This window comes from Hyaena hyaena, unplaced genomic scaffold (genome assembly GCF_003009895.1).
Source record: "Hyaena hyaena isolate Hyena2069 unplaced genomic scaffold, ASM300989v1 scaffold_158, whole genome shotgun sequence".
Classification (NCBI taxonomy): domain Eukaryota; kingdom Metazoa; phylum Chordata; class Mammalia; order Carnivora; family Hyaenidae; genus Hyaena; species Hyaena hyaena.
This window is the reverse complement of record NW_024080790.1, coordinates 170,423-194,255: the sequence shown is the minus strand read 5'-3', so window position 1 is coordinate 194,255 and position 23,833 is coordinate 170,423. Positions and strand designations below refer to the sequence as shown.

The following is a 23,833-nucleotide window of genomic DNA, read 5'->3' as shown; positions in this document are numbered from 1 at the left end:
CTGCCAGCTCGGAGCCTGGAGCCAATTTCAGAGTCTGTAGCTCCCTCTCTCTCTGACCCTCCCCTGCTCACCTACAGTTTTTTCCACAGCTAAGAAATCCATAGCGTTTGTTTGTTGGTTGGTTTTTTGGGTTTTTTTTCCTTTGGTCTTTGGAGCCTAGATGATGATTTCCCAGCACTTCTCGGCTTCTCCTCCTCTCTGGCATGGGCTGGTGTCAGGCAGCCAAACTATGGGCGTGGGAGACTGCCGAGAGGAGGAGCCGGCGGGGCTGGCGGCAGGTAACGGCCTCGGCTTCTCCAGGAGGAGACGTGGGTGTCCCAGGGCACTGTCTGCAGGGCTGTGATGTGTGGCTGCCCAGGCCGGGAGGGCCTGTTCTTGGTCTTCCCCGGCTTCCCTAAGGTGAAGGAGTTGGGCTGGGTGGCTCAGGCCACAAAACTGGGAGCATTCATCTGTGTTTTGGGGCTTCTGCAGCTACGGTTCCCTGGGCTTAGGGAAACACAGCAAAACACTTGCATTTTGGCACAAGGGTGATGAGGACTAAATAGAGGCCTTGTCTTAGGTAGCTTCACTGGTCAGTCTGCCCTTGACTGTAGGAGCTGTCTGCAGACACAGAGGAGAGAACCTGGGATGGGTCTCCTCAGCACCTGGACACCTATGATTCTGCCCCCAAATGAAGAATTGTTGGTCTAAATTGTCAGCAGGGCCACGGCTTACTAGGTGCTTAGCACTGTGCCTGATTGGGCTCATTCATTGAACGGACAAATGAATGAATGAGGAGATGAAGGAATTAATGAAAGCTGCCATTGGGAAATAGACTTCTCGGCAGCCACTGCTTGGTCCTCCTGGACACTAGAGGCATGTGTTGGTCAGATGGCTGGTGGGGTTAGGGGGACATCTGTGTCTAGGTGGGACACTGGTTTACAGCCAGGATTCAGAGTCAGTCTGTGGGTGTGAAGTGGAGTTTGCCTCTGCCAGAAGCACATGGCGGTGGGAACTGTGACCTCGGCCTCATTACCCTGAGATAACTGGCCGGGTCTGTTTGTAATCATTTGGAAGGAGCTTAAAATGGAATCTGTTTCCTTCCGGTGGACGCTGCCCGTGGCTCTCCTCGGAGCTGCAGCTGTACCCGTGTGGGTCCTCTCCCTGTTGCTGAAAGCTCCCCTATGACCAGAGGCCTAGCTTCCCCATTGATGAAAACCTATTCCTGTGGATATGAAAATGGCCATGAGTTATGGTTTCTGCAGCCCTGAATTCTGCCAGCCGGCATTCCTAGCCAAGGCCCGGCTGCAGAGAGCTGCGGGGCCGGGTCCCAGGGCCTCGCCCTCCTGCTGCCTTCTGCACCAATGGGTCAGCCTTGTCCTCGTATGTGGGCTTCCAGGTTCCCCTTCTCTCTCCTCTTCGCTCTTTCTGTCTGTATGTCTATTCAGTCTTCCTTCATGATATTTTGCTCAACTCTTGGCTCTTAACTATAGCCATGAAGCTATGGGAGAATAGCCATGGGTATATTTTTTGAAAGGAGACAAATAGGTAAAGATGACCAACAAATGAAAATAATCAAAGATTTCATCAACCGTATCCACAGGCTTGGTCATGCCCCCAGACCTGGTCACACTCAGCTAGTTGGAGGAGGAAACAGTGAGGGTCAGAGTGCAGGAAGAGGCTCAGATCAGAGAGGGCCATGGAAAGAGATGGAAGGGTGCCCACTCTCTTGGGGGCATTTTATATCTACCTTAGAAATGAGGGACAGATTCTAAGAGCCGAGAAGGGTGCTAGAGCATCTCCTTCCTTGCTTCTCTCAATTATGCACACCCCTTACTAGAGTGTAGAGGCATGTCCCAGGGTGTAGAACCTTTAGCTGATGGACAGGGTCTGGGACTGTGCTTCACCTGAAGTGGCAGGTGCGGGAAGCCAGATCCCAGTGCCTGCTGTTGTGAAAATGCAACATGGTGCCCTTGCCGGCAATACTAAAAATGGCCACTAGATGGAGATGTCGTACCTTGAAATGCCATTGCTCAGGGATCTTGGTCCCAAGTGTTAACCTGCCTGTTGGGTAGAGTCCTGGGTATGCCTCACCGCCTTTCATGTTTCCCCCCCACCTTCCTTTGTGTCTGTGCTTTGTTACCCTCACTTATTTGGCTATAATACAGAAAAAAAAGCACAATTTTTTTTTTCTGTGTTGTTACTTGAATGTATTGAGTCAAGTTTCAGGTCCCATTTTCAATTGGCAAACAGAACACGCAGACATAGGCAGGCAGACACTGGTGAGCAGGGGTCTGGGGGCTCATCTTGCTGCTGGGGACTGTGTCTGGTTGGCGGTGGTGATGCGGTAATGACTTAATGTGTGATAAATTCGCAGCTCGGAGCGGGGAGGGGCCTTGGGCCACATCTATTTCCCACATGGGAGCCGTCTTTCCATCTGTCTGTCTGCCAACTCTCCATCCACATGCATGTTCATGTAACCAGTCCTCCCAGTCATGTCCATCCTAACCCCTTTTCCATTTCTTTACACTTCAGAGGAGCCTGCAGGTGTGGTCAAGCCTTCTCCAGCCGTGGACCGTATGTGCTTTCCTGGGGATGGCAATGGGGTGGGCTGCGGGTTTTTAGCTGGAGGGGAGAGGGTGCTGGTTGCTGGGGAGTTTTTGATTGGCTTGAGATGGGATTGAGGTACGCCACCATGGTCCCTGAGCTTACCTTTGGCTGTTACTTCTGTACCGCGGTTGAATATGAAAATCGCTTGGAATGCTTTAAAGACAATTCCCCACGCAACCCCCTCTGGAATCTGCTAGGCTCCAGCTCAGGCTCAAATGAGAGTCCACTCTCGCAGGCAGGGGCGGGGGGCAAGGCCCTGGGCAAGGCATCTCGGGACCAGGAGGAGGCCAGGGTAAGTGGAAAACTCTTGAAGTTGGAGTTTACAGGGTAAACCATAATGGAGATAATTAGTACAAATAATTAGTAAAGCTCATGTTAGTTTCCTTAGCCTGGGCCTCCACCTCTGTCCCAAATGCCACGACCCTGTCTGTGCTGGAGACCGGAGGGAGAGTGGTGACAGGCAGCTGGCTCTGCGGGAAGGCACGCTCCTGCACTCAAGCCTTGTCCCTGCCCACGTCTCTTTACCCCAGGGTCTTGGCACTCGGTGGGACTTGGGGTTCACAGCTCCTGCTGCCCTTAGGTCTGGCTCAAGCATTTCCTTGCTGAGGCCATTTATTTTGTACCTACCTTTCCCCTTCCATGATCGTAAGGATTGGATCATCCCAGATGGCTCCTGCTCGCGGGCCCACTTTCCATTGTTGGCATTCTGGAAACAGCCCCTCCCCCCTTCCTCTGGAAGAGACACCTTGGCTTTTCCAGGTTCCCAGAGTATTTATTGTCCAGTGAAGTCCTGTCCTGGGAAACTTAACCGTTGGCTGGGAAATTATGACCTAACAACAGAGAGTCTCTGAGGAGACAGTGATGTAGAGACAAGATTTCCCTCATCACTGGTGGGATTCTCCTTCACACTGTCCTCCAACCTGGTCCACTGAAAGGTGGTTCTTTGCACAATGCAGGGAGGGAGGCAGAAGCCGGAGCAAGTCAGGGCTGTTAGGTGATCTGTCTCGATTTCATAACGATATGGTGGGTATGGGGGACATATGCTGGGGGAGTGCCCTGTGGACTGGGGCATCTGGCCAGGTCTCCACCCTGGCTCCCTGGGTGATGGCTTCTTTGGACACCAGACTCTGGGGCCTCCTTTGTGTGTCCCCCTCACTCCTGTGGAAGAGGGATGGGGGTGCAGGCTGGGGTGTGGTCTGAAAGAGGAAGGGCAGTGGAGGGCCCCAGACCCCAGGTTTGTGTGCGGGCTCAGTGCATGGGCTTTGGGGTTAGACCATTTTGGGCTCTGCCACTTTGTAGTGACATGTTCCTTTGCATCTCTGAACCTCAGTTTCTTCATATGTGAAACAAGATAATAAAAGTAATAAAAATCTGCACGTCTCAGCATAGTGGTGAGGATTAAAGGGCCCATGGGAGACAATGGTCAGTGTCACGATTCTTTACACACTTACGGGGGCTGCATCCTCTGCATGTTCAGGGAGCTGAGGGCCAGGGATGGGCTCAGGCCTGAGGTTGGCAGGGCTGAGCACTAGAAAGCCACACTGGGCTGGCTCTTCTGATTCCCACCCGTGTCTCCCAGTGGACGACCATCTGGGCTTCCTCCCCACCTTCGGGCCCTGCTATGTCAACCTCTACGGCAGCCCCAGGGAGTTCACTGGCTTCCCGGACCCCTACGTAGAACTCAACATGGGCAAGGTGAGCCGGCCGGCACCCCCACAAACCCACACCCCCAGGCCTGCATGTGGGGCTCTTCCAGCCTGGGCCACCTCTGCTCTGGTCTGGACTCCAAGAGCACGATGGAAGCACAGGGCCAGACAGTGTCCCCTCAGAGAACCTTCCTACCACCGGGCCCCCTCCTGGCTCCTACTTCCTTCTTCCTCCCTTCTGCTTTCCCTTCAGGACCAGCCTAATACTCCCCCTGCCACCTTTTTCCTGGCCTCCCCGAAGGACTGAGGCCTTGTCTGTGTCAAGTTTCATCTTTTCTCTGGCTGGGTTGGAGTCTGGTACTGACCATCTGGGTGGCTTGTCATGTCCCCTATGCTCTCTGGGCCACTGTTTTTTATCTGCAGAGTGATGGGGGTAGCCCAGGGCCTTCCTGGCTGTCTGGTAGATGAGCCAGGGCCAGATCAGGCCCCTTTTCTTCCTCTCTTCCCATCCACCCGCCCTGCTTCTGGTGACCCAACTTCTCCTCTTAGGGGGAAGGCGTGGCCTACCGAGGTCGGGTTCTGCTCTCCCTGGAGACCAAGCTGGTGGAGCACAGCGAGCAGAAAGTGGAGGACCTCCCTGCGGATGACATCCTTCGGGTGGAGGTGAGGGGTGTGGCTCTGGAAGGAGCGAAAGAGGTGGCGACCAAATGGGGCTGGCTTCTCTTGTCATAGTGGAGGAGGGCTCGGCTATACCCACAGGCTGTTCCTTCACCCCTCTGGGCCTCAGTGCCTAAGCTGTGAAATGGGAGCAACCCCACAGCTATCCTACCTTCCTGAGGGATGTTCAGAGGCTCAAAGAAAATAAATGAAAATATTTTAAAAGGCTAGAGCTTGATTCAAAATGAGAGATCTGTTTTATAACAATAATGTAAAGACAGCTAATGCTTATTAAGCACTCACCATATGTCAGACACTATGTTAGTGACATTTGATGTCATTGAGGCCTCCCAGCACCTGTCAGGTGGTTGCTGTTAGTATCTCCATTTTACAGGTGAGGAAACTGAGGCTCGAATGTATCAGAGCAGCAAGCGGTAGAGCCGAGCCTTGTGTCAGGAGGCAGCTGTATGGGGTCTGCATGGTGGTTTAAGCTTTCAGATTCTGTAGTCAGCAAGCGCTGATCCTTCTGTATGACAGCACAGAGCCCCATGCAGAGCTCAGTCTCATGACCCCTGAGATCATGACCTGAGCAGAAACCAGGAGTCGGATGCTCAACCGACTGCGCCACTCGGGCGCCACTCTATTTACATTATTCAAAAGCCCAGTTGTGTAACCATTGTCTCTCTGCCTTCCGTGAAGGGGATTGCAAAGTTGTCTTGGGCTGTGTGATCAAGTGCCTGCCATGTCCTCAGCCCTGTGCCTGATGCCCACAGGGGACATTCATCCCAAACACATGGCGGCTTGTGTAAAATGCAGAGCTGGATGGTGTGGTGGAGACCCTGAGTGGCATGGGCTGGGAGCTCTGCACAGAGGCATGGTGGTTTAGGGCCCTTGGCCCCTTTTGAGTGGCGGATGCATGAGACCAGGCACCCCCAGGGTGGCGGTGCTGCTGCTGCCGGTTTGGATTAAGGAGAAGCATGACCTTGGAGGATCAGACCTTATTAGAGGAACGTGGCCAAACACACAGGCCTGGAATGAGTTTGCTCCGTTAGTAACCAAATCTGGGCACTGTTGCTTAGCTGGACCATTCACCACCCATCTGTCCAGCCAGGATTTATTGGGCGCCAGTCATGGCCAGGGCCTGCCAGACTCGTGACCCCTCCTCACTCCAGTGTCTTCCTTCCTGCTCCTCATGACCTTTCGGCTGCGCTTCCTGTTCCCAGAAGTACCTCCGGAGGCGCAAGTATTCCCTCTTTGCTGCCTTCTACTCGGCCTCCATGCTCCAGGATGTTGACGATGCCATCCAGTTTGAGGTCAGCATCGGGAACTACGGTAACAAGTTCGACACGACCTGCCTGCCACTGGCCTCCACCACCCAGTACAGCCGGGCGGTCTTTGACGGTGAGGCCAAAGGCTGTGCGCCTGGCTGGGGCCCAGACCACAGAGCAGGGCTGGACCCTCAATCCTGCTTCTCACAGAAAGCTGCTGGAGGCCCACCCCAAGGCCCTGACCCAGGCAAACCTATTTGGGGTGACCCCCTGCTTGGTCCCCCTGTGTTAGCCCCCACTCCCTGTTCACCTCCCGATGGGTCTCTGCTGCCAGGGCCACAAGTGGGGCTCCTGAAACCGGCTGTGATCGGCACTGATCCTGACCTAAGACAATAGTCGATTCCATGCTGGCTTGGCGTTGAGGTTTTGGAGAGTGTGGGTTTCCCAGGGTCCTTCTAACAACCCCTCTGTTGGGATGAGTTAAAGAGCCCTAATGAGAGCAGCCGCTGTTTGTTCCACACACGAAGGGGGCTCAGGCACCTTGTTTGGACCCTGGGGAATATGGACCGTGCATGTGTGTCCAAGGGAGTTCCTAGGGGGAAGGAGCAGGTGCCTGAATCTGTCCCACCTTTGGGCCCTTTCCCACCCACCCTGTGCTCCTGGCTCAGTACCAGGCCCTTCGCATCTTTCCAGGGTGCCACTACTACTACTTGCCCTGGGGCAACGTGAAGCCCGTGGTGGTGCTGTCATCCTACTGGGAGGACATCAGCCACAGAGTCGAGGCTCAGAACCAGCTGCTCAGGGTCGCCGACCGGCTGGTGAGTAGAAACTGCCTCACGCCTGCACACACCTTGTGCACGCCCCTTACCCCCACGGGGGGCCTGTGGACCAGAGAGAGGGAGTGAGAGTGACCTGGGGAGCCCAGGCTGAGGTAGGAGACAGTGCAGAGAAGGAGCTGAGTGGAAGCAAGCTGGAGCAGCAGGATGGAGCCTCGCACCCATCCATCCATCCATTCATTCACCAGCTGCCTTTGACTCTTACCACACGCAGGGGTTTGTGCTGGAGGCTTGCAGCCACGGGTAGACTTGAACAAGAAGGCCTTCAGGAGCCAGTTTAGTGACGGCAAGCACAGGTTCACCCCACACCTCTCATCCAGAGGTTCCAAACGGAAGTGCAGGTGACACTCCAGGAGAACCACAGGGAAGGATGGGGGCTCAGAGGAGGGGGAGGGCCAAGGAGCGTTAGGAGGGCATTGCAGAGGCCGTGAGGCGATGGGAGGCAGGGGCCCTGTTAGGCTGCCATTGCGGTGGACGAGGCGCCGGGCAGGAGGGACCTCGGGAACACAGCTGCAGGACTTGGGCTAGAAAGACTTGGTGGCTGAGGACTTGGAAAGGCAGAGAGAAGCAGAGGGTACGAGGTCAGGTGGTGAGCCCTGCTTTGGACGTGACCACGGGGCCCTCTGGGGGGTTTCCCTGTGGGTGCTGAGAGTGGAGGGCCTGGCATTTGGCTAGAGTGGAGGAGAACAAAGCGCACACAGGTGTAGAGGCCAAGGGCGTGCAGCTGTGATCCTGGTGGTGGCCCCAGGCTGTTTCTGTGTGTGCACGGAGGCTCATCCACAAGGAGTGTGGCCCACGGGAACCTCGGGGAGGCAGGGGCGGCCACGCTGCTGGAGCAGGCCAGGAGCAGTGGGGTGGGCGGAGGGGGTCGCAGAGGCTTGGGCATGTCTGTGGGTGCAGAAGTGAGCACAGTGAGCAGGGTGGGGGAGGGCTAGGGGGTTGGGGCCTTGGCGGGGCAGGGAGGGGATACAGGCCTATGTGAAGGCATGGTGGCCGGACTTCTCGAGACTGGCAGCTCTTGGGGAAGGAGGAGACTAGTCAGCACCCAGGTTCTGGAGGGCTTGGTGTCCGTGTTCTGCAGGTCCAGACTCCTTGGGGCTCAGCCGTTCTCCCACAAGACACTCCCTGAGGGCCCTGACTGGGCGTCCTTCCCGAGGCCTGTCCTCAGAATGGCATGTGCTCAGGGAGGCTGACAGGTGGGGAGGGGACCTGAGAGGACTGAGGGGCGAGCCCTCGACCTGACAGGTATCCTGTGAGGGCTCTCTGCCTCGCAGCTTGGGGCTGAGGCCCATGGAGATAGCTGCAGAGGAGCCCCGGGAGGAGACGGATGTGACCAGGGAGGGACGGGCTGTGAGTTTGGAGAGGGAACTCCCTGCTCTTGGAGGTTGTCTGAGTGTTCCTGAAGGAAGGGCAGGATGATTGGAAGGATGCGCCCTTTCGGGTGGGGACTGGTGTGGGCTCAGCAGGTCCTTACCTGTGAGATGTCAGACCGGCTCGAGGGGGCCCCTGTGAGGAGTGGAATGGGCGGAGTCCTGTGGGAGCCTGCACACGGCACTCAAGTCCTGCAGCCAGGCCTGCGGTTGGGGTCCCAGGCTTGGGAGTTTGGATCTGTTTGGTGTGGGGAGCCCAGGAAGGTTCTTGAGGCGAGACAGATTAGTTTTTTGGGTCTGGGCTCTGCCTTCTCTGCTCTACCTGTTCTCTCCTTCAGTTCAGGGTGACGGATTCAGATGTCAGTGACGGGGCCTGGGGGTTGGGGATCTGGTGTGTACCTTCTGCCCTAAGTGATGGTCCCAAGTTTGCCTGCCTGTTCCGCAGGAAGCTGGCCTGGAGCAAGTCCACTTGGCCCTGAAGGCGCAGTGCAGCAGTGAGGACCTGGGCTCCCTGTTGGCTCAGCTGATGGATGAGCTCATCTCAGACTGCAGGTAGGTGGTGCCTGGCACCCACGTGCCCTCCCCTCCTGGCTCAGCCAGGCCCTCGCCCTAGGAGTGCTCGTGTGTGGCAGTGAGTGGCGGCACGTCTCCCCAGCCACGCTTGGCCAGCAGTCCAGCCCGTGCTGAGTCCAAAGGTGGTGGAGCCAGCGCGGGGAGTTGAAAAGGTGACATTTAGAGCAGGTCATAAATCTCCCTGCAGCAGCGGCAGCTGCGGGCCTGGCGCGGCCCAGCTCACCTGAATGGGGACCATTGTGTCTCTGATCCCCGACCTCCTAGTTCCCTGATGGAATCTCCAGGAGGAGCTGGCTGGTGGGGGTGACAGTGCCCCTCCTCCCCAAGGCCACATCGGGGACCCCGGTTTCTATTTAGCCTTCTATTAACACGGCTGCTCGTCAGCTTCAGGAAAAGAGGGCTCTGGGGGTGATGGAAAGCGGGGGTGCTCAGAGGCCCAGCCAAAGGGGAGCATCTCAGCCTCCCCTCCACTGCTGGGTGATTTGGGGCTCACCACCCACCTTCTCTGAGCCTCGGTTTCTTCATCTTCAACCACATATTAAGAAGAACTGCTTCTAATAGCATGTAAGCAAAATGCTTGGTCTTTCAGGAAGTATTTGATAAATGGGAGCTATAATTACCATTACGAAAAAATGTCAGAAGATCTAGCTTCTTGTCCCTTTAACCAGCATGGTAGCTTTGGGTGCTTCATTTCTCTGGACCTCAGTTTTCTCAGCTGTTAAATGGGCTTAATGATACACAGTTGTTTTTCTACTCTCTGTGGGGTTAAGTGTAAATGTATGAAACTGTATTCTATTCTCCTCTCAATCTTATCATTTCCTTCCCCTCGTGCTGAATGTCTGAGAAGTGCCTTCACACTCAGAAATTGATAACCGTGGCTGCCTGACACAGTGCCTTCTCATTCTCTGTATCCTGTTTGGGAAGCACGTCTTTATCAAACAAAACATTACCCCAAAGAAACTCCCCTGCCCCTCAGTGGTAGAATTCCAGGCAGATCATTCACACATTCTCCAAATCTTTCTGAAGCCTGGTGGGCTCCGTGCCAGACACCTAAAGCATATTGACAAGGCTGCAGCTTCAGCCCTCTTGAGGTGACAGAGGCAAAAGTGAGCAAATGAAGCAGCGTTATGTTGGGGAGTTGGAGGCGTGTGCTGCAGGAGCTCAGAGCAGGTGCATCAAGCTCAAGTTGAATTCAGAGAAGCTTCCTGGAGTAGGGGATGCCCCCGCTGTGAACTCTGAAGGAAGAGTAGGAGCCAGCTTTTGGAGAGAGAACTGTCCAGGCAAGGGTGCAGAAGTCTAAAATGCCGGCTTCCTCCCTGGGTTGGCAGGGGAAGATGAAGGCCAAATGGGACACACAGGCCTCAGGGGTCCGCCAAGGTGAGCTCAGCTCTGGGAGGCTTTGGGTGGGGCCACAGGGGTCCTTGTGGTTCAGATGCTCTCCCTGGCTGCAGTGTAAGGCAGGGGGTTGGTGGGGTGGTAAGCGGACATTGGATGAAGGTGTCACCCAAGCCATGGCATGGGGAGGGATGGGGGCCGAGAGAGGCACAGGACAGTGTGGACTCCTGAGGAGGCATCATAATGACAGTGGCCTCATAGTGAACCCTTTCTGTGCTAGGATTCACACCTCTAGCAAGTGACTGGGTCTGGTTGGATGTGGGGGCTCAAGGAACGTCCAGAATAATCCCCCAGCTCTGGCCAGAGCAGTTGGGTGGACATAGGGCTATTCTCAGAGGGGATCGGTGGGAGAAGAGCAGCTTTAGAGGAGGATGAGGACCCGAGGACTGGCCGTGTTGGGTGGGAAGTACCTGAGGACATCTGTGGTCTGGGGGTTGGGGGACAGAGTGAGGCTGGAGGGGCACATGGGGCGCAGTCAGCACAGGGAGGGGCTTGGAGCCTGACAGCCAGGGTGTGGCGGGCAGGCCAGGGCTATGGGCTCTACTCGCAGCACTGCTCCTGACTGACTCATGGGTCGTGTGGACCTTGGGAGGTCTCAGGTGCCTGAAACATTGGAGATGAGTGGGACCAGAGTCCTGGGCTGCCCTCGCTGCCCCTCTCAGGACTCTGGTCTCACATTTCTGCCAAAGCCTGGTCCCCTTAGAGTCCCTCTCGTGGGGATAGAGGGTCCTGGGGGCCCCCTGGGGGCACTGAGTTAGAGGATCAGGAGTTGGGGGAAAGGTTCCCATCTTCTTGGAATGCACAAATGGCTTTCCAGGGAGGAATAGTGAGCGTCGGGACAAATTCTTTCAGGCACACTTGAGGTCACCAATAGCCCCAGGACAGCAGCAAGAGTGCTGCCTTCGCCTCTGGCTCCGTGCTGACAAGCGCTGGGGCCCCAAGCCAGTGCACCAGCGCTGACCACTAGCTGCTCACTATTCCTTCAGCCAGCCTCATCCCGCCTCCGAAATCAGTGTCCTTGGTTTCACATCCCCCTTTTCCCGGGTAGCCTGTCTGCCCCTGCCAGTGGTGCCTCCTCTGTTCTTCCAGGCCAGCCTTCTCCTCGGGTCCCTAGACCCGCGGACCCATCTGCCTGCTACACATCTCTGCCTGAATGTTCTGCCGGCACATCCAGTTCATTCTCAGGAGTCTTCCTAAAACTCTGCCGCGCCACCTTGGCTGCGTGGCCCCCGCTGCCTTCAGGAAAAGTCCTAGCTCTCATCCTGGCAGAGGGGCCTCTCTGTCCCCACCCCCCCTCTGCCTCATGCACACCAGAAGTCCTACCCTCCGGCCCTTTGGAGCCTCTCACCACCCCGCGTGTGCTCCCTCCTGCCCCTGAGCCTTCGTCTTGTGCACGTGCTATTCTTTCGGCCAGAACGCCATCTGGCCCTTGGCCTGACGAGATTCCTCCAGGAAGTACTTCTGCCTCTGCGGCTGCTCAGTGGGGATCTAGCCTGTTGGCCTCTCTGTTCTGGGTGATCCCTGCGGGCAGGCCGGGGTTCCCCCCCACCCCCCGCCCCGAGACAGGACTAACTCATGAGGAATGGAATGAATGATCCCTGGACCAGTTCATCTTTCAGGCCAGACACTGTCCTTCCCAGATGGCTATTCTTGATAAGGACACGCATTCACTGCAGGGGGCAGCAGCGACTTTGAGTGTCCAGCTCTGCTCTCAGCCTGCACCGAACCCTGCCCTGGGCCCACGTACTATTCCCGAGTCAGCCAGGTTTGGCAGGGCAACAGCCCCCGTTTGGGGTCGGGGGCACAATAGCATCTGACCTCCGTTTTCCAGTCTCCCTTTCCTTCGGTACCCTCTGTCTTGGGCTTTCCTGGGGTGGGAAAGGGCCAAGACATCTTGCTGGTGGCAGTCATGGTCCTGGCTGTTTCTGGGGGGGTTTGGCCGGACTGGTGGCCTCTATGAAAATCTCCCCTTGGTGGCAGTCCCTCCCGGCTCCCCACCTAGCCTGGGAGCATAAATCAGCCTGGTTGGCTCAGCTCTCCATATCCAACTCCAGATCTGCCTGCCCCCACCCTCAGGCCCACTCAGGCCTCCTTCCCAGGCAGGCCCCAGCCCAGGACTCTGGCCCAGGCCCCCCTTTACCCACCGGCATGCCCCTCCACCCTGAGCGAGTGGGCTGCGGACGGAGGCCGCCCCTCTCCTGGCCTGGGGCAGCCCCATCCGCGGCACCCTCGGGGCAGTAAATATTATATTACTACAGGGTGTGCAGTACGTGACCTGAGACAGGCCCCGGGGCTTAAGTTTCCCCGAGATGGAGTTTGCGTACTGCTCCCCCCACCCTAAAAATTCAATTAAAAAAAATAACAGGAAAAATGTAGTGCGCCGAGGGCCTGCCAGAGTGGTGTATCTGGCGGCGGCGGTGCCGCTGCGCTCCGGCGGTAATTGGTTCTGCATAGCTCGGGGAAATTGGCAGAAAAATAAATCAGCCGGGAGCCGGAGTCGAGACACTGCGGGGAGGGGAGTGTGAGGTGGGGGGGCTGCAAGTGGTGGGGGCAGGACTGGTGGAGCGGGTTTGACTGATGTCCTGCTTGGGAGTCAAGGGCTCAGTGGGGGTGGGGCAGGGGTGGAGCGGCCCCCACACCCCCAGGCAGGGATAATCCAGAGGGCTCCTGCCTGGTGAGGGAGAGCGCAGACACCCCCGCCCCACCCTCCCTGCATGACCCTTGTGTGTGTATGGACTGGCCCTGGAGGCTTAGTATGGTGAGGAAGGGCCATGTGAAGAAAGACTTCTAGGGAGCCCAGAGGGATGGGGAGGGTCAGAGTTCTTTGCCTCCAAATAGGATTGAGTTTAAACCCAACCCCCATTTGGGGCCTAGGGTTGTATTTCTGGGGCTGTATGTACCCCGCACCTCCTCTCCAAAGGCTTCTGGGACGGGTGTCGTGGGGCTGCCCCAGGTCACACATCTGTATTGCTGGCTGCCGGCCTCCCCACAGTGTCTGTCTGCAGTGGCTTGTCAGGGGTCCATAAATTTCCCTCCTGAAGAACGTGTGCATACAACAGAATGGATTCATTTCAGCCAAGGGCAGCTTAGCACTCCAGCCCCTGCTCTGGGAGGATGCAGGGCACGGAGGGACCTGCTGGGCCCTCTGAGGGCTTGCAGTCATTTGGGCAGAGGCGACACACATGCAAAAGAGCTCCTAAGTTCCAAACAGGCTGCTCCAGAATAAAGAGCTGAAGGACTTCAGAGCAAGAGGCACACAGACCAGTGTAGTGAGGGAAGGCTTCCTGGAGGAGGTGAGGATGGAGCAGGTCACACGGAGATGACTGTGCCTGTGGGTCAGGCTGGGGAAGGCACCCAGGGCACATGGAGTACCCAACAGGCAGGTAGAGGGTGTAGGGCCTATTTGGGGGAGGCGTCTGTGTGCATGTGTGTGTACAGCATGTGTACTTGGACCTGGCTGACTGCTGGGTTCATCTCATCTGTCTGTCCCTTACAGCCAGCCCCTAGGCGACATCCAAGAGATACCCTCTGCCACCCACCTGGACCAGTACCTGTATAGGCTGCGCAGCCGTCACCTAGGCCAGATCGCTGAGGCGGCCTTGGCACTGAAACTTGGCCACAGCGAGCTCCCTGCTGCCCTGGAGCAGGCGGAAGACTGGCTGCTACGTCTCCGGGCCCTGGCGGAGGAGGTAGTCAACCCTGGAGGGTTTCTTCCTCTTCCCTGAGAACATCAGAACGGGGAGGGACATGGGGACTTGTCTAGAGTGTGATCCAGCTCTGGCTGCGTGAGCTTGGACAGGTAACTCAATGTTTCTAATCCTCAGTGCCCCCATTTGCAGCAGCAGGAGATCCTGGGTGTTATGGGGCCTAGCTCAGAGCCCGGTGTGTAGTTCTGTTCACTAGGTGCCCCCAAATGTGCTCAGTAAATGTCACCCAAGTATGTCAGAGACAGAGCTGGGTCCGGCATGCCTGGCTCCAGGTTCAGTGCTGCGGTCTGCTTCCCTGGGGACCTGCCAGCTAGCACCTGTCTGCACCTGGCCTTGAACCTGCCTCTCTCTCTGGTGGCCCTGCATTTCCTGCTATGCCGAGTGCCTCTGAGCCCCAGGCCTGAGGAGGCTGCTTTGCAGTAGCTCTGAACTCGGTTATATTGAATCAGAGAGTAGTGGCTGCAGTTTGTCCCCACCTGCATACCACCCCCTTCCCCACCCCAGGTCCAGTGTGCCCACCCAGTTCCCAGGGCAAGCCAGCATTCTCCAAATTTGTCCAGAACTAGGACAAAGTTCTGCTCATATGTCATGGGCAGAGCAGCTGTTGCCCACTCCGACCAGAGGTGTGTGGTCCCCCCTATGGAGGAGGGTGGGGATGATGAGGAAGGATCTCCCCAGAAGGAATGTGGCAAAGGGCAGGGCCTGAGAGGGACTTCTGGAGAGGCGAGTTGTGGAAGGGGAGAGGGGGGTCCAGGAGGTAGGAGGCTGCTCAGAGCAGCCCAAAAAGTTGGTCCCTGAGAGTGAGCCTTGAACTCGTTCCTGAGCTGTGGCCCCCTACCTGGGGGAACACTGTATTGCCCAGCCACAGGCTGACCCTATGCAGTGGCCACGAACCAATCTGACAAAGGCTGCCTTCCATCATCTTGGCCCAGACTGACCCTGGAACTCTCAGCACAGATTGTGATATGGCTGGGAGGGGTTAAGGTCAAGTGCGTGCTATTGACTGCAAGGGAACCCAGAGAGGGTCTTTCTCAAATTTGAGTGTGCATCAGAGTCCCCTGAAGGGCTTGTTTAAAACAGGTTGCAAACCCCATCTGATCCTGCATGTCTGGTGTGGAGCCTGAGAATTTGCATTTCTAGCAAGTTCCCAGGAGCGACTGCAGCTGCTGCTGTCTGGGCACCACACTGGAAGAGTGGTTAGGAACCACTATTTGGAGTCAGAGGAACCTGGGTAGCTCCTACCCTCTTTGAGCTTGGATTTCCTCACCTGGCGAATAGGGCTGCCTGTCCTTGCTGTAGGGTGTAGTGCAGTCGGGAAGTGCCCAGTGAGGCTCCAGGAGCATCAGCTGTCAGTGGTGGCCCTTGTTAGAGACCCAGGGCCACCTCACTGAGCCACTTTGCTCACCAACTTTGGAAGCAGATGGGCTATGCCCAATGGCTCTCACTCAGGGCCTTGCAGTTTTGTTCTGGGCCAGTCACCATTTTCAGAATCCAGTGTCACTATGCCCAGAAAAGGACCAGACCCCACAAGTCCCTGCTATTAGAGAGAGGAGGTTGGGAGTGTCCTCTGGGAAGGAGGAAGGGGGAAATCTATGGATTCGCTGCTACTCTCAGGGGTGAGGACGAAGGATAGCATCTTAAGTGTGATGTCCTGTCTCAGGTCAAATCAAATCCTCCAATCTCTGTCCCCGCCAAGAAGCATCCATCTACCCAGGGGAGGGAGGTCCAAGAACATAAGCTCTGGGCTCCATGCAGGAGTATCTCTTCGCAGAAAATGTGGACTCAGCTCAGTGAATTTTTGGGAGGCTCCTGATGTGAGCGGAGGCAGCCTCATGCCCTGTCCTTGGGGGCTCGTAGCTGCTGAAGATAGAGGTGCCCAGCCAGCCCTGGGAGGTCAAGGGGGCCCTTGAGAGTGGGCGGTGGGAGAGCCAGGAGCTGGGAGGAGAGGCTTGGGTGTCTCGTGGTGGGCTGCGAGGCGTGGGCCTTCCCCACCCTGACCGCCATCCTCTCTCCAGCCCCAGAACAGCCTGCCGGACATCATCATCTGGATGCTGCAGGGAGACAAGCGAGTGGCGTACCAGCGGGTGCCCGCCCATGAGGTCCTCTTCTCCCGGCGGGGCGCCAGCTACTGTGGCAAGAATTGTGGGAAGCTACAGACGATATTTCTGAAAGTAGGTTCTTTTTTCTCAAGCTGTGATCGTATTTTCTCCCAGGTTGTCCCCTTCCTGTTCTGTGTCCCCTCTTGTTCTCCATCTAACCAAAAACCTTTAGGCTTGACCCTCAGCAGGGGCCAAGGGCTTTGGGAAAAACCATTTCCCTTCTCTCTCCCCTGCTAAGTCTTTAGACTCCACACACCTGGTCTAGAAAGTTGGCAGGTGAGAGCTGGAATCCAGGGGCGCTGGGAATGAATGAGGCAGGGTCTGTGCCCCTCTGCCCCCCCGGCTTTCTGGGAGGGTCTGACTCCCGAGGCTGTTCTCCATCTCCCCAGCCAGGTCTCTAGTAGAGGGGTTCGGCTCTCAGCCCTCATCCCGGCCTATAAGAGCGTTGGCACAGACCTCCATGCCCTGCCCTAGTGCTTTGACTACAGCTGGGATCATGCTCAGATTCAAGTTCTTCCCTGTGGGAAGGCTGGTGTCTGGGCACCGAGTGTACCTAAGGCTCTGGCCCCTCAGGGGGCTGGGGGCAAGTAATCCAGTACCCTTCATGTCCTGCCCACACCTCTCCTCCCCTTCTTCCTCCTCCAACCCCCATCCTCGCTCCCTGTCTATCTTCTTGACTGGCCAGCCTTGGGCTAGGTCACAGGGATGTGAGCAGGTACCTGAGGTCCCCTACCCTCCTCTCTGGATTAATGTGGGAATAGAGAGCCAAGGCCACTTTGCTTGGAGTATACTGTGACCTGGTGGCCAGGACACAATTCAGGGGAATCCCTTCCTGTGCTGTGACTGCCTGGGTCTGAGAAGAGAGTCCCCGTTAGGAGGGCTGCCACTGAGGCTGTCCTGCCGGAGGAGGAGTGGCTCTGGAAGGCAGGCCTGCCCCTTGCCACTCACCGCTCACTCCAGATGGTTCTGTAGACGTTATAAGCCATCTGGCCTTCTTCCCAACCTGGCCCATCTGCCCCAGGCCCTTGCTCCCAGCCTTCCGTCCCCCACCCCTCCTTCCATCCACACCAGGACCAGCACCTTCCTCTCCTCTTCCAACAAAGTCCTTGTTGGCTAGCCTTAGCCTCAAGCCTCTCAGTGGCTGTTGCTCCAGCCATTCACATATTGGCTAGTCATTCTTGTCACTCCCTGGGGTGGGTAGAGAGGACAGGTTTCAATGGCACAGTGTATGTGGACAGGTTACAGGGTTGGCTAGAATCCTACGTCGCCTAACGTCTCTGAACTGCTGGCCGTCTTCTCCCCTGTAAAATGAACACAAGGCTGCCCACTTCATAGATTTCCAGGATTGAATTAGGTGACACAGGTCATGGGTCTTGCTGGAACGAGGTGATCAAAGAGGGTCATTTTCTCCCCACTTGTCTCCTCTTTATCCCCCTGAGGAGCTCCCTTGCTCCCAGGGGAGAAGAGCCTCCACCAGCATGACCGGAGGCCGACATAAAGGCAGAGATGAGCAGATACTTGGACTTGGGGTCTTGGGGGAGGCCAGCTTTGCTTAGAGAGAGAGTGGGGAGGTGTCAGGCAGTGGGCTGCCCCCTCTCACCTGCATACATGCCAGCTGGGGCATGTTCCCCATACAGTCCTAACCTCCTAGCATCTTGCTCTTTCTCCCTCCCAAGCCAGCTCCTCGCCTCGCAGGGCAGAAGGGAAAGGAAATCAAGGAGCTGCCGCGTCGGCGTGGGGTTAACCGGGAAAGGCTGTCTGGCTAGAGTGCAGGTGGGGATGTACTTGAATAGGATGATTTTCAGGCTCTGACCTCTCGGCCCTGCAGCCTTGGGGAAGCGCAAACTGAAAATTTTTCCCCGATTCCAAGCAAAAAAAAAAAAAAAAAAAGGAAAGAAAGAAAAAAAGAGATATAGAATTGTTTCTCGAAGTCTTCCCCACTGAGTTTACGAGCCCCGCCAGTAGCTCCTGAGCAAGCTCTACAAAAATGTTGGCAGCAAGCAGAGACCAAGAAAACATTGGTGTTTCTTAACTTAAACCAAAGTTGGAAAAAATGAGCACCAGTAGAGAGGGAGAGGAGCCCCAAACTAGACATTTCTTTATTTGCTGTTGCTATTTTGGGTCCGGCAGGCTGGCCCCGTCTGGGGGAGGGCAGGGGAGAGACTGGGGGTGGAGGGGGAAGGGAGGGTCAGGCATTCCTGCCATCTCCCTGGGGCTCGTGGTTTGGAGGGAAAAAGGCCACTAACCACCCTAGGGAGGGGACAGCTGAAGCCAGCAGTCATGGGAGGTTTCCAGGGGGTGACATGTGGGGTCAGGGCCTCCTCCAGGCTTTACCATGGATGAACCAAAAGCAGGGAGGCTGGGTGAAGGGTGAGACCATCACTGTCTTGGCATGTCCTGCACCCCTTTCTGACCCCTTACCTGGCCTGGGCTCCCCCTCCTGGGGTCTAGGCCTCCTCTGCCTGTTGGGGACCTCTTACCTCGGCCCCGTTTTCCTCCTCTGAACCCATCAAAACTCCCTTCTCCTCTCATTCAGCCCCCACCCCCACTGCAGAGGAGGAAGTACCCCTCCAGGCTCCTGCTCACGAAACCTAGGTACTTAATGTGCCTCGTCCTATAAGAGATGGGGTGTTGTTCTAAGAGTGAACTTCTGTTCCTCAGGCCGTATCTGACCATTGATTTCAGTCAAACAGTGAAGTGGTTGCGGAGAATAAATGTTTCATGTTGGGTTGTTGTGGTTACTCCATTTTGGCAGAGCTTCTGAAAGTTTCAGGATAATAAGCAATTGAAGACCAGTGACGAGTGGTTAACATGCTGATAAGCGCTTGAAAGGACAGGGCTATCAGATGATACACTAACATCGAGCCAAAACAAAATGAACAAAAACACAACCCTGTGTCTCAAACAAACTGAAAATTAAGGAGGAAGCTTTAACTTCCCCTTCCAGACCTGGATCATTGTTATCTCCTTTAGACATACGTTCTGGAACTGCACTGTCCAATATGGTGGCCATAAGGGGCTATTTACATTTTTTTAAAAAAATTTTAATGTTTTATTTATTTCTGAGAAAGAGAGCGTGAGCAGGGGAGGGTCAGAGAGAGAGGGAGACACAGAATCTGAAGCAGGCTCCAGGCTCTGAGCTGTCAGCACAGAGCCCAATGCGGGGCTNGACTAATGGAAGGCCAGATATTAGTTATAGTTTATTTATCTTAAGCCCGTGGCATACAGAATTTATTGTCAGTGATCCATAAGAAAGAAATTTAAACCGTAACTGAGCACACCCACATAAATATAGCTGAAATAGGAGTTTTGCAAAATCCTTTTTTTAAAGAAATGTTTATTTATATTTGAGAGAGAGAGAGACAGACAGACAGACAAAGTGCAAGCAGGGGAGGGGCAGAGAAAAGAGGGAGACACAGAATCTGAAGCAGGCTCCAGGCTCTGAGCTGTCAGCACAGAGCCCAATGCGGGGCTCGAACCCACAAACCATGAGATCATGACCTGAGCCGAAGTCGGACGCTCAACCAACTGAGCCACCCAGGTGTCCCTATTTACATTTAAGTTAATTAAAATGAAATAAAACTAAAAACTTAGTTCCTTGGTCACACCAGCTACGTTTCAAGTGTTCAGTTGCCATGGAAGCTGTGCTACCAGATTGGACCATGTGGATAGAAACCATTTTCATTACAACAGAAATGTTCCATGTTCCATTGGGCAGTGTTATTCTAGAAGAAACAGAAATGGTATGTGGTGGGAGGGGAGATTGGGGGACCCTAGTCTAGGCGTGACTCATATTATCAGAGAGCGCCTAGGTGTGGATGATGTAGTCTTCTTTGGAGAGGAGGAATATTGGTGGGTGGGGAGAAACCTTAATTATACATTCCCAGGGTGCCTGGGTGGCTCAGTCGGTCGAGTGTCCGACTTCGGCTCAGGTCATGATCTCGCAGTCTGTGGGTTCCAGCCCCATGTCGGGCTCTGTGCTGACAGCTCAGAGCCTGGAGCCTGTTTTGGATTCTGTGTCTCCCTCTGTCTTTGCCCCTTCCCTTGCTCGTGCTCTGTTTCTGTCTCAAAAATAAATAAACATTAAAATTAAAAAAAAAATTTATATATTCCCTTTCTGTGAAATTCTGGTAAGTCCTCCAATAGGACATATATCTAGTGGGTGTCAGGCTAATAGGTCCAGTCCTGGAGGATTCCCCCACCCACCCACCGCTCCTGTCTCAGTTGGGACATCCTGATCCTAAAGGGAATGATGGGTTTCTGTCCTTCTCTGGTACCTAGTATCCAATGGAGGGGGTGCCTGGAGCCCGGATGCCAGTGCAGATACGGGTGAAGCTCTGGTTTGGGCTTTCTGTGGATGAGAAGGAGTTCAACCAGTTTGCTGAGGGAAAGCTGTCCGTCTTTGCTGAAACCGTGAGTGCTGCTGGCCTGGCCTGTCTGCCCCCCTCCTCCCAAGTTGTGCTGGTCCCCACTCACTTCTCTTTACTGCTTACTCTCCAGTATGAGAACCAGACCAAATTGGCCCTGGTTGGGAACTGGGGCACAACAGGCCTCACCTACCCCAAGTTTTCTGATGTCACGGGAAAGATCAAGCTACCCAAAGATAGCTTCCGCCCCTCGACCGGCTGGACCTGGGCTGGAGACTGGTTTGTGTGTCCGGAGAAGACGTGAGTCATGGGCAGGGAGGCTGGGGGACCCCCATCTGCCCTGGTCCTTTCTCTGAAAGGCTACAGTCCTATGAATTGCTCTACTTGTTCCTATTGCCCCTATGCTCATGGGGACTTCCACTTGAACCCTTCTGGGGCCAGGGGCTGGCTAGGTGCCATTCTTTTCTGGAAGGGCTCTAACAATTGGAAAGTCCTTTATTATTTATTATTATTATTTTAATGTTTGTTTATTTATTTATTTATTTTTAAATGTTTTATTTATTTCTGAGAGAGAGAGAGAGAGAGAGGCAGCGTGAGCAGGGGAGGGTCAGAGAGACAGGGAGATACAGAATCTGAAATAGACTCCAGGCTGTGAGCTGGCAGTCAACACAGAGCCCGATGTGGGGCTCGAACCCGCGAACCGTGAGATCATGACCTGAGCCAAAGTCGGACGCTTAACCGACTAAGCCACCCACGCGCCCCAATGTTTATTTATTTTTGAGAGAGAGAGTGAGCTGGGGTAGGGGCAGAGAGGGAGACACAGAATCCAAAGCAGGCTCCAGGCTGAGCTGTCAGCATAGAGCCCCACACAGGGGCTCAAACTCACAAATTGTGAGATCATGACCCAAGCTGAAGTCTGAGGCTTAACTGACTGAGCTACCCAGGTGCTCCAAGGAAGTCCTTTATTATTAAACTAAAGTTGGCCTCCATTTGAATTTGCATCTGTTGGTTGCAACCTTCTTATCCAAGAGGCCGCAGCCTGTTTCTTCCTCTCCAATGTCAACCCTTCCCATGCCTGAGGCCCCTCCTTCTCTCTTAAGTGCCTCTCAGAACAAGGCTGGCTACCTGCATCACTGTCCCTTATCTCTTTCTCCTCTGTCTTTTCCTGTTTGATTGATGTTCAACAACTGGATTTTTCTTTTCTTTTCTTTTTTTACTTTTAAGAAATTGAAGTATAATATATATTATCTCAAGCATGCAAATCTTAAACGTACAGCTTGATGGCATTTTCCATTTCAACAACTATCTATCCGTTGAGTTTCAACTACTCACCAGGCTTTTGATGTCTTCAGCCCTCTTTCTCTTTTCTATGTCTTTCTTTTTCTTTATCTTGGTGGTGGCGTATTCTTCTGTCTGTGAGTGTCTTTAGGTGTCCCTGCATCCCCTTTTGCTCTCTCCCCTTGACCCTCTGTCCCTCCTTTCCCTCTTCTCTTTACCCTCTTGTTGTTGGTGGTGTGAGGCTGGGAAGGTTGGCCAAGGCCTTGAGGTCCTCTGCTGGAGGTGGTGGGTGGGTGAGGAGGTTCTGAGCCCTCCTTCCCTCACTTCAGCCTGCTCCATGACATTGATGCGGGCCACCTGAGTTTCGTGGAGGAGGTGTTTGAGAACCAGACCCGGCTTCCTGGAGGCCAGTGGATCTACATGAGTGACAACTATACGGATGTGGTAAGTGAGTGCTTGAGTGGCAGGTGCGATTTTCTTTCCTGGGGTCCTGGACATTTGAGCCTGTAGCTCAGAGAAGATGGGACATTTTCTTCCCTGTTCCCGAGTTCTCCCCTTCATGCTCTGGTTTCCAGAAAAGCAGTGTGAGAACCAGTGGGGGTTGGACGCTGATCTGGAGTAGCACCTGGGGCTTCGAGGATGTATGTTGTCAAGTTGCATCTTTTCTGCTTCCCTGTTAACACCTGTATCTTCTCACACTTGCCTGTCCTAGAATGGGGAGAAGGTGCTTCCCAAGGATGACATTGAGTGCCCCCTGGGCTGGAAGTGGGAAGATGAAGAGTGGTCCACGGACCTCAATCGGGCTGTTGACGAGCAAGGTGGGCAGCACGTGGGGCCCGGTGAGACCCATCCCAGCAAATTCAAGGGTGTGCTTGTGCGACAGCTGAGTGTTGGGCCTTTTGCCCTGGGAAACTGGCCTTCAATGAGCTGCTTTATCCACGAGACTTCGTGGATCAGCCTGTACTTGTAGCTATAAATTAAGAGTCAGTGGTCACTCATGAGCCTGTGAGTGTGCCCCTAAGGGAGAGATAGCCTCCGGAGAGATTGGGAATGGCCGGGCAATGACTGGCAGGTGCCCTTCCCCTAGGCTGGGAGTACAGTATCCCCATCCCCCCGGATCGGAAGCCAAAGCACTGGGTTCCTGCTGAGAAGATGTACTACACGCATCGTCGGCGACGCTGGGTCCGCCTGCGCAGGAGGGACCTCAGCCAGATGGAGGCGCTGAAGAGGGTGAGCCCAGTAGGTGGTGGGTGGGGGTGAAGCCCTGGCTGGGGGAGGCCAGCTGGGCACAGGAGCACACCTGTGTCCACAGACACAAGTGTGTGTGCTCGGGACATGTATAAGGCACTTGAGCTCCCTCGAGATGCTCACAGATCACACCAACCACATGCACAGCACGCACACAGATCTTACCATGCATGTCCAGCTGCTCACAGACAGAGAATACCCAAATGCCCATGACTATGCAAGGAGATGCACTTGGAATTGCACACAGACCGGGAAGGTACAAAGACATACCCAGACTCTGGCTGTGGCTCGGTGTCCTAGAGGCAGAGTCTGAGCACAGGCTTGGCTGCAGGTAGTTTATTGAAGCAGTGCTCTCAGGAGTGCTGGGAGCACAGATGTTGGGTTAGATCAAGTCAGTTTTGGCCTGAGCTGTGGCTTGGGGAGGAGTGCACCTTGGAGCGGCAGAGAATCATTCTCACCTGGAGGCAAGGGGACTGGAGTTTATGTCCTCTTAGCTGTGTCATCGGCTGGGGGTTGCTGGAGGTGGCCTGAGGCACGTACTCTCCCCACGGGGCTTGCTTCCTTCAGCATGGGCAGCACCCTGGAGAAGGGGACTGCCGGAGTTGGCAGGTGGGGAGGTGTGTACTGTGTGAGTGTGCCGGCTGGTAGAGTGACCTTGGTGGGCGCCCTCAGCATTTACCAGAGGCCGTGTACACGGTGCAAGCACCCATGCCCACAGGCATGCCCGGGTACCCACAGGACAGAGGTGTAGCATGGGCACATACAAGTGCACACAGCGCACGCGCCTGCTCCTGGAGTCC

General features: G+C 55.2%; 1 protein-coding gene across 2 annotated transcripts in view; it reads left to right on the top strand.

Moving 5' to 3' along the window:
- Positions 1-23,833, top strand: part of DYSF (dysferlin) — a 203,486-nt gene that overhangs the window by 73,018 nt on the left and 106,635 nt on the right. For both annotated transcript variants that reach the window (XM_039239562.1, XM_039239561.1), the window contains exons 18-29: positions 4,169-4,284; positions 4,785-4,898; positions 6,116-6,293; positions 6,854-6,978; positions 8,812-8,918; positions 13,831-14,023; positions 16,057-16,212; positions 20,422-20,553; positions 20,641-20,807; positions 22,115-22,229; positions 22,498-22,603; positions 22,873-23,015. In XM_039239562.1, coding sequence (XP_039095493.1) covers positions 4,169-4,284; positions 4,785-4,898; positions 6,116-6,293; positions 6,854-6,978; positions 8,812-8,918; positions 13,831-14,023; positions 16,057-16,212; positions 20,422-20,553; positions 20,641-20,807; positions 22,115-22,229; positions 22,498-22,603; positions 22,873-23,015 — 1,652 coding nt within the window. The remainder of the gene's footprint in view (positions 1-4,168; positions 4,285-4,784; positions 4,899-6,115; positions 6,294-6,853; positions 6,979-8,811; positions 8,919-13,830; positions 14,024-16,056; positions 16,213-20,421; positions 20,554-20,640; positions 20,808-22,114; positions 22,230-22,497; positions 22,604-22,872; positions 23,016-23,833) is intronic.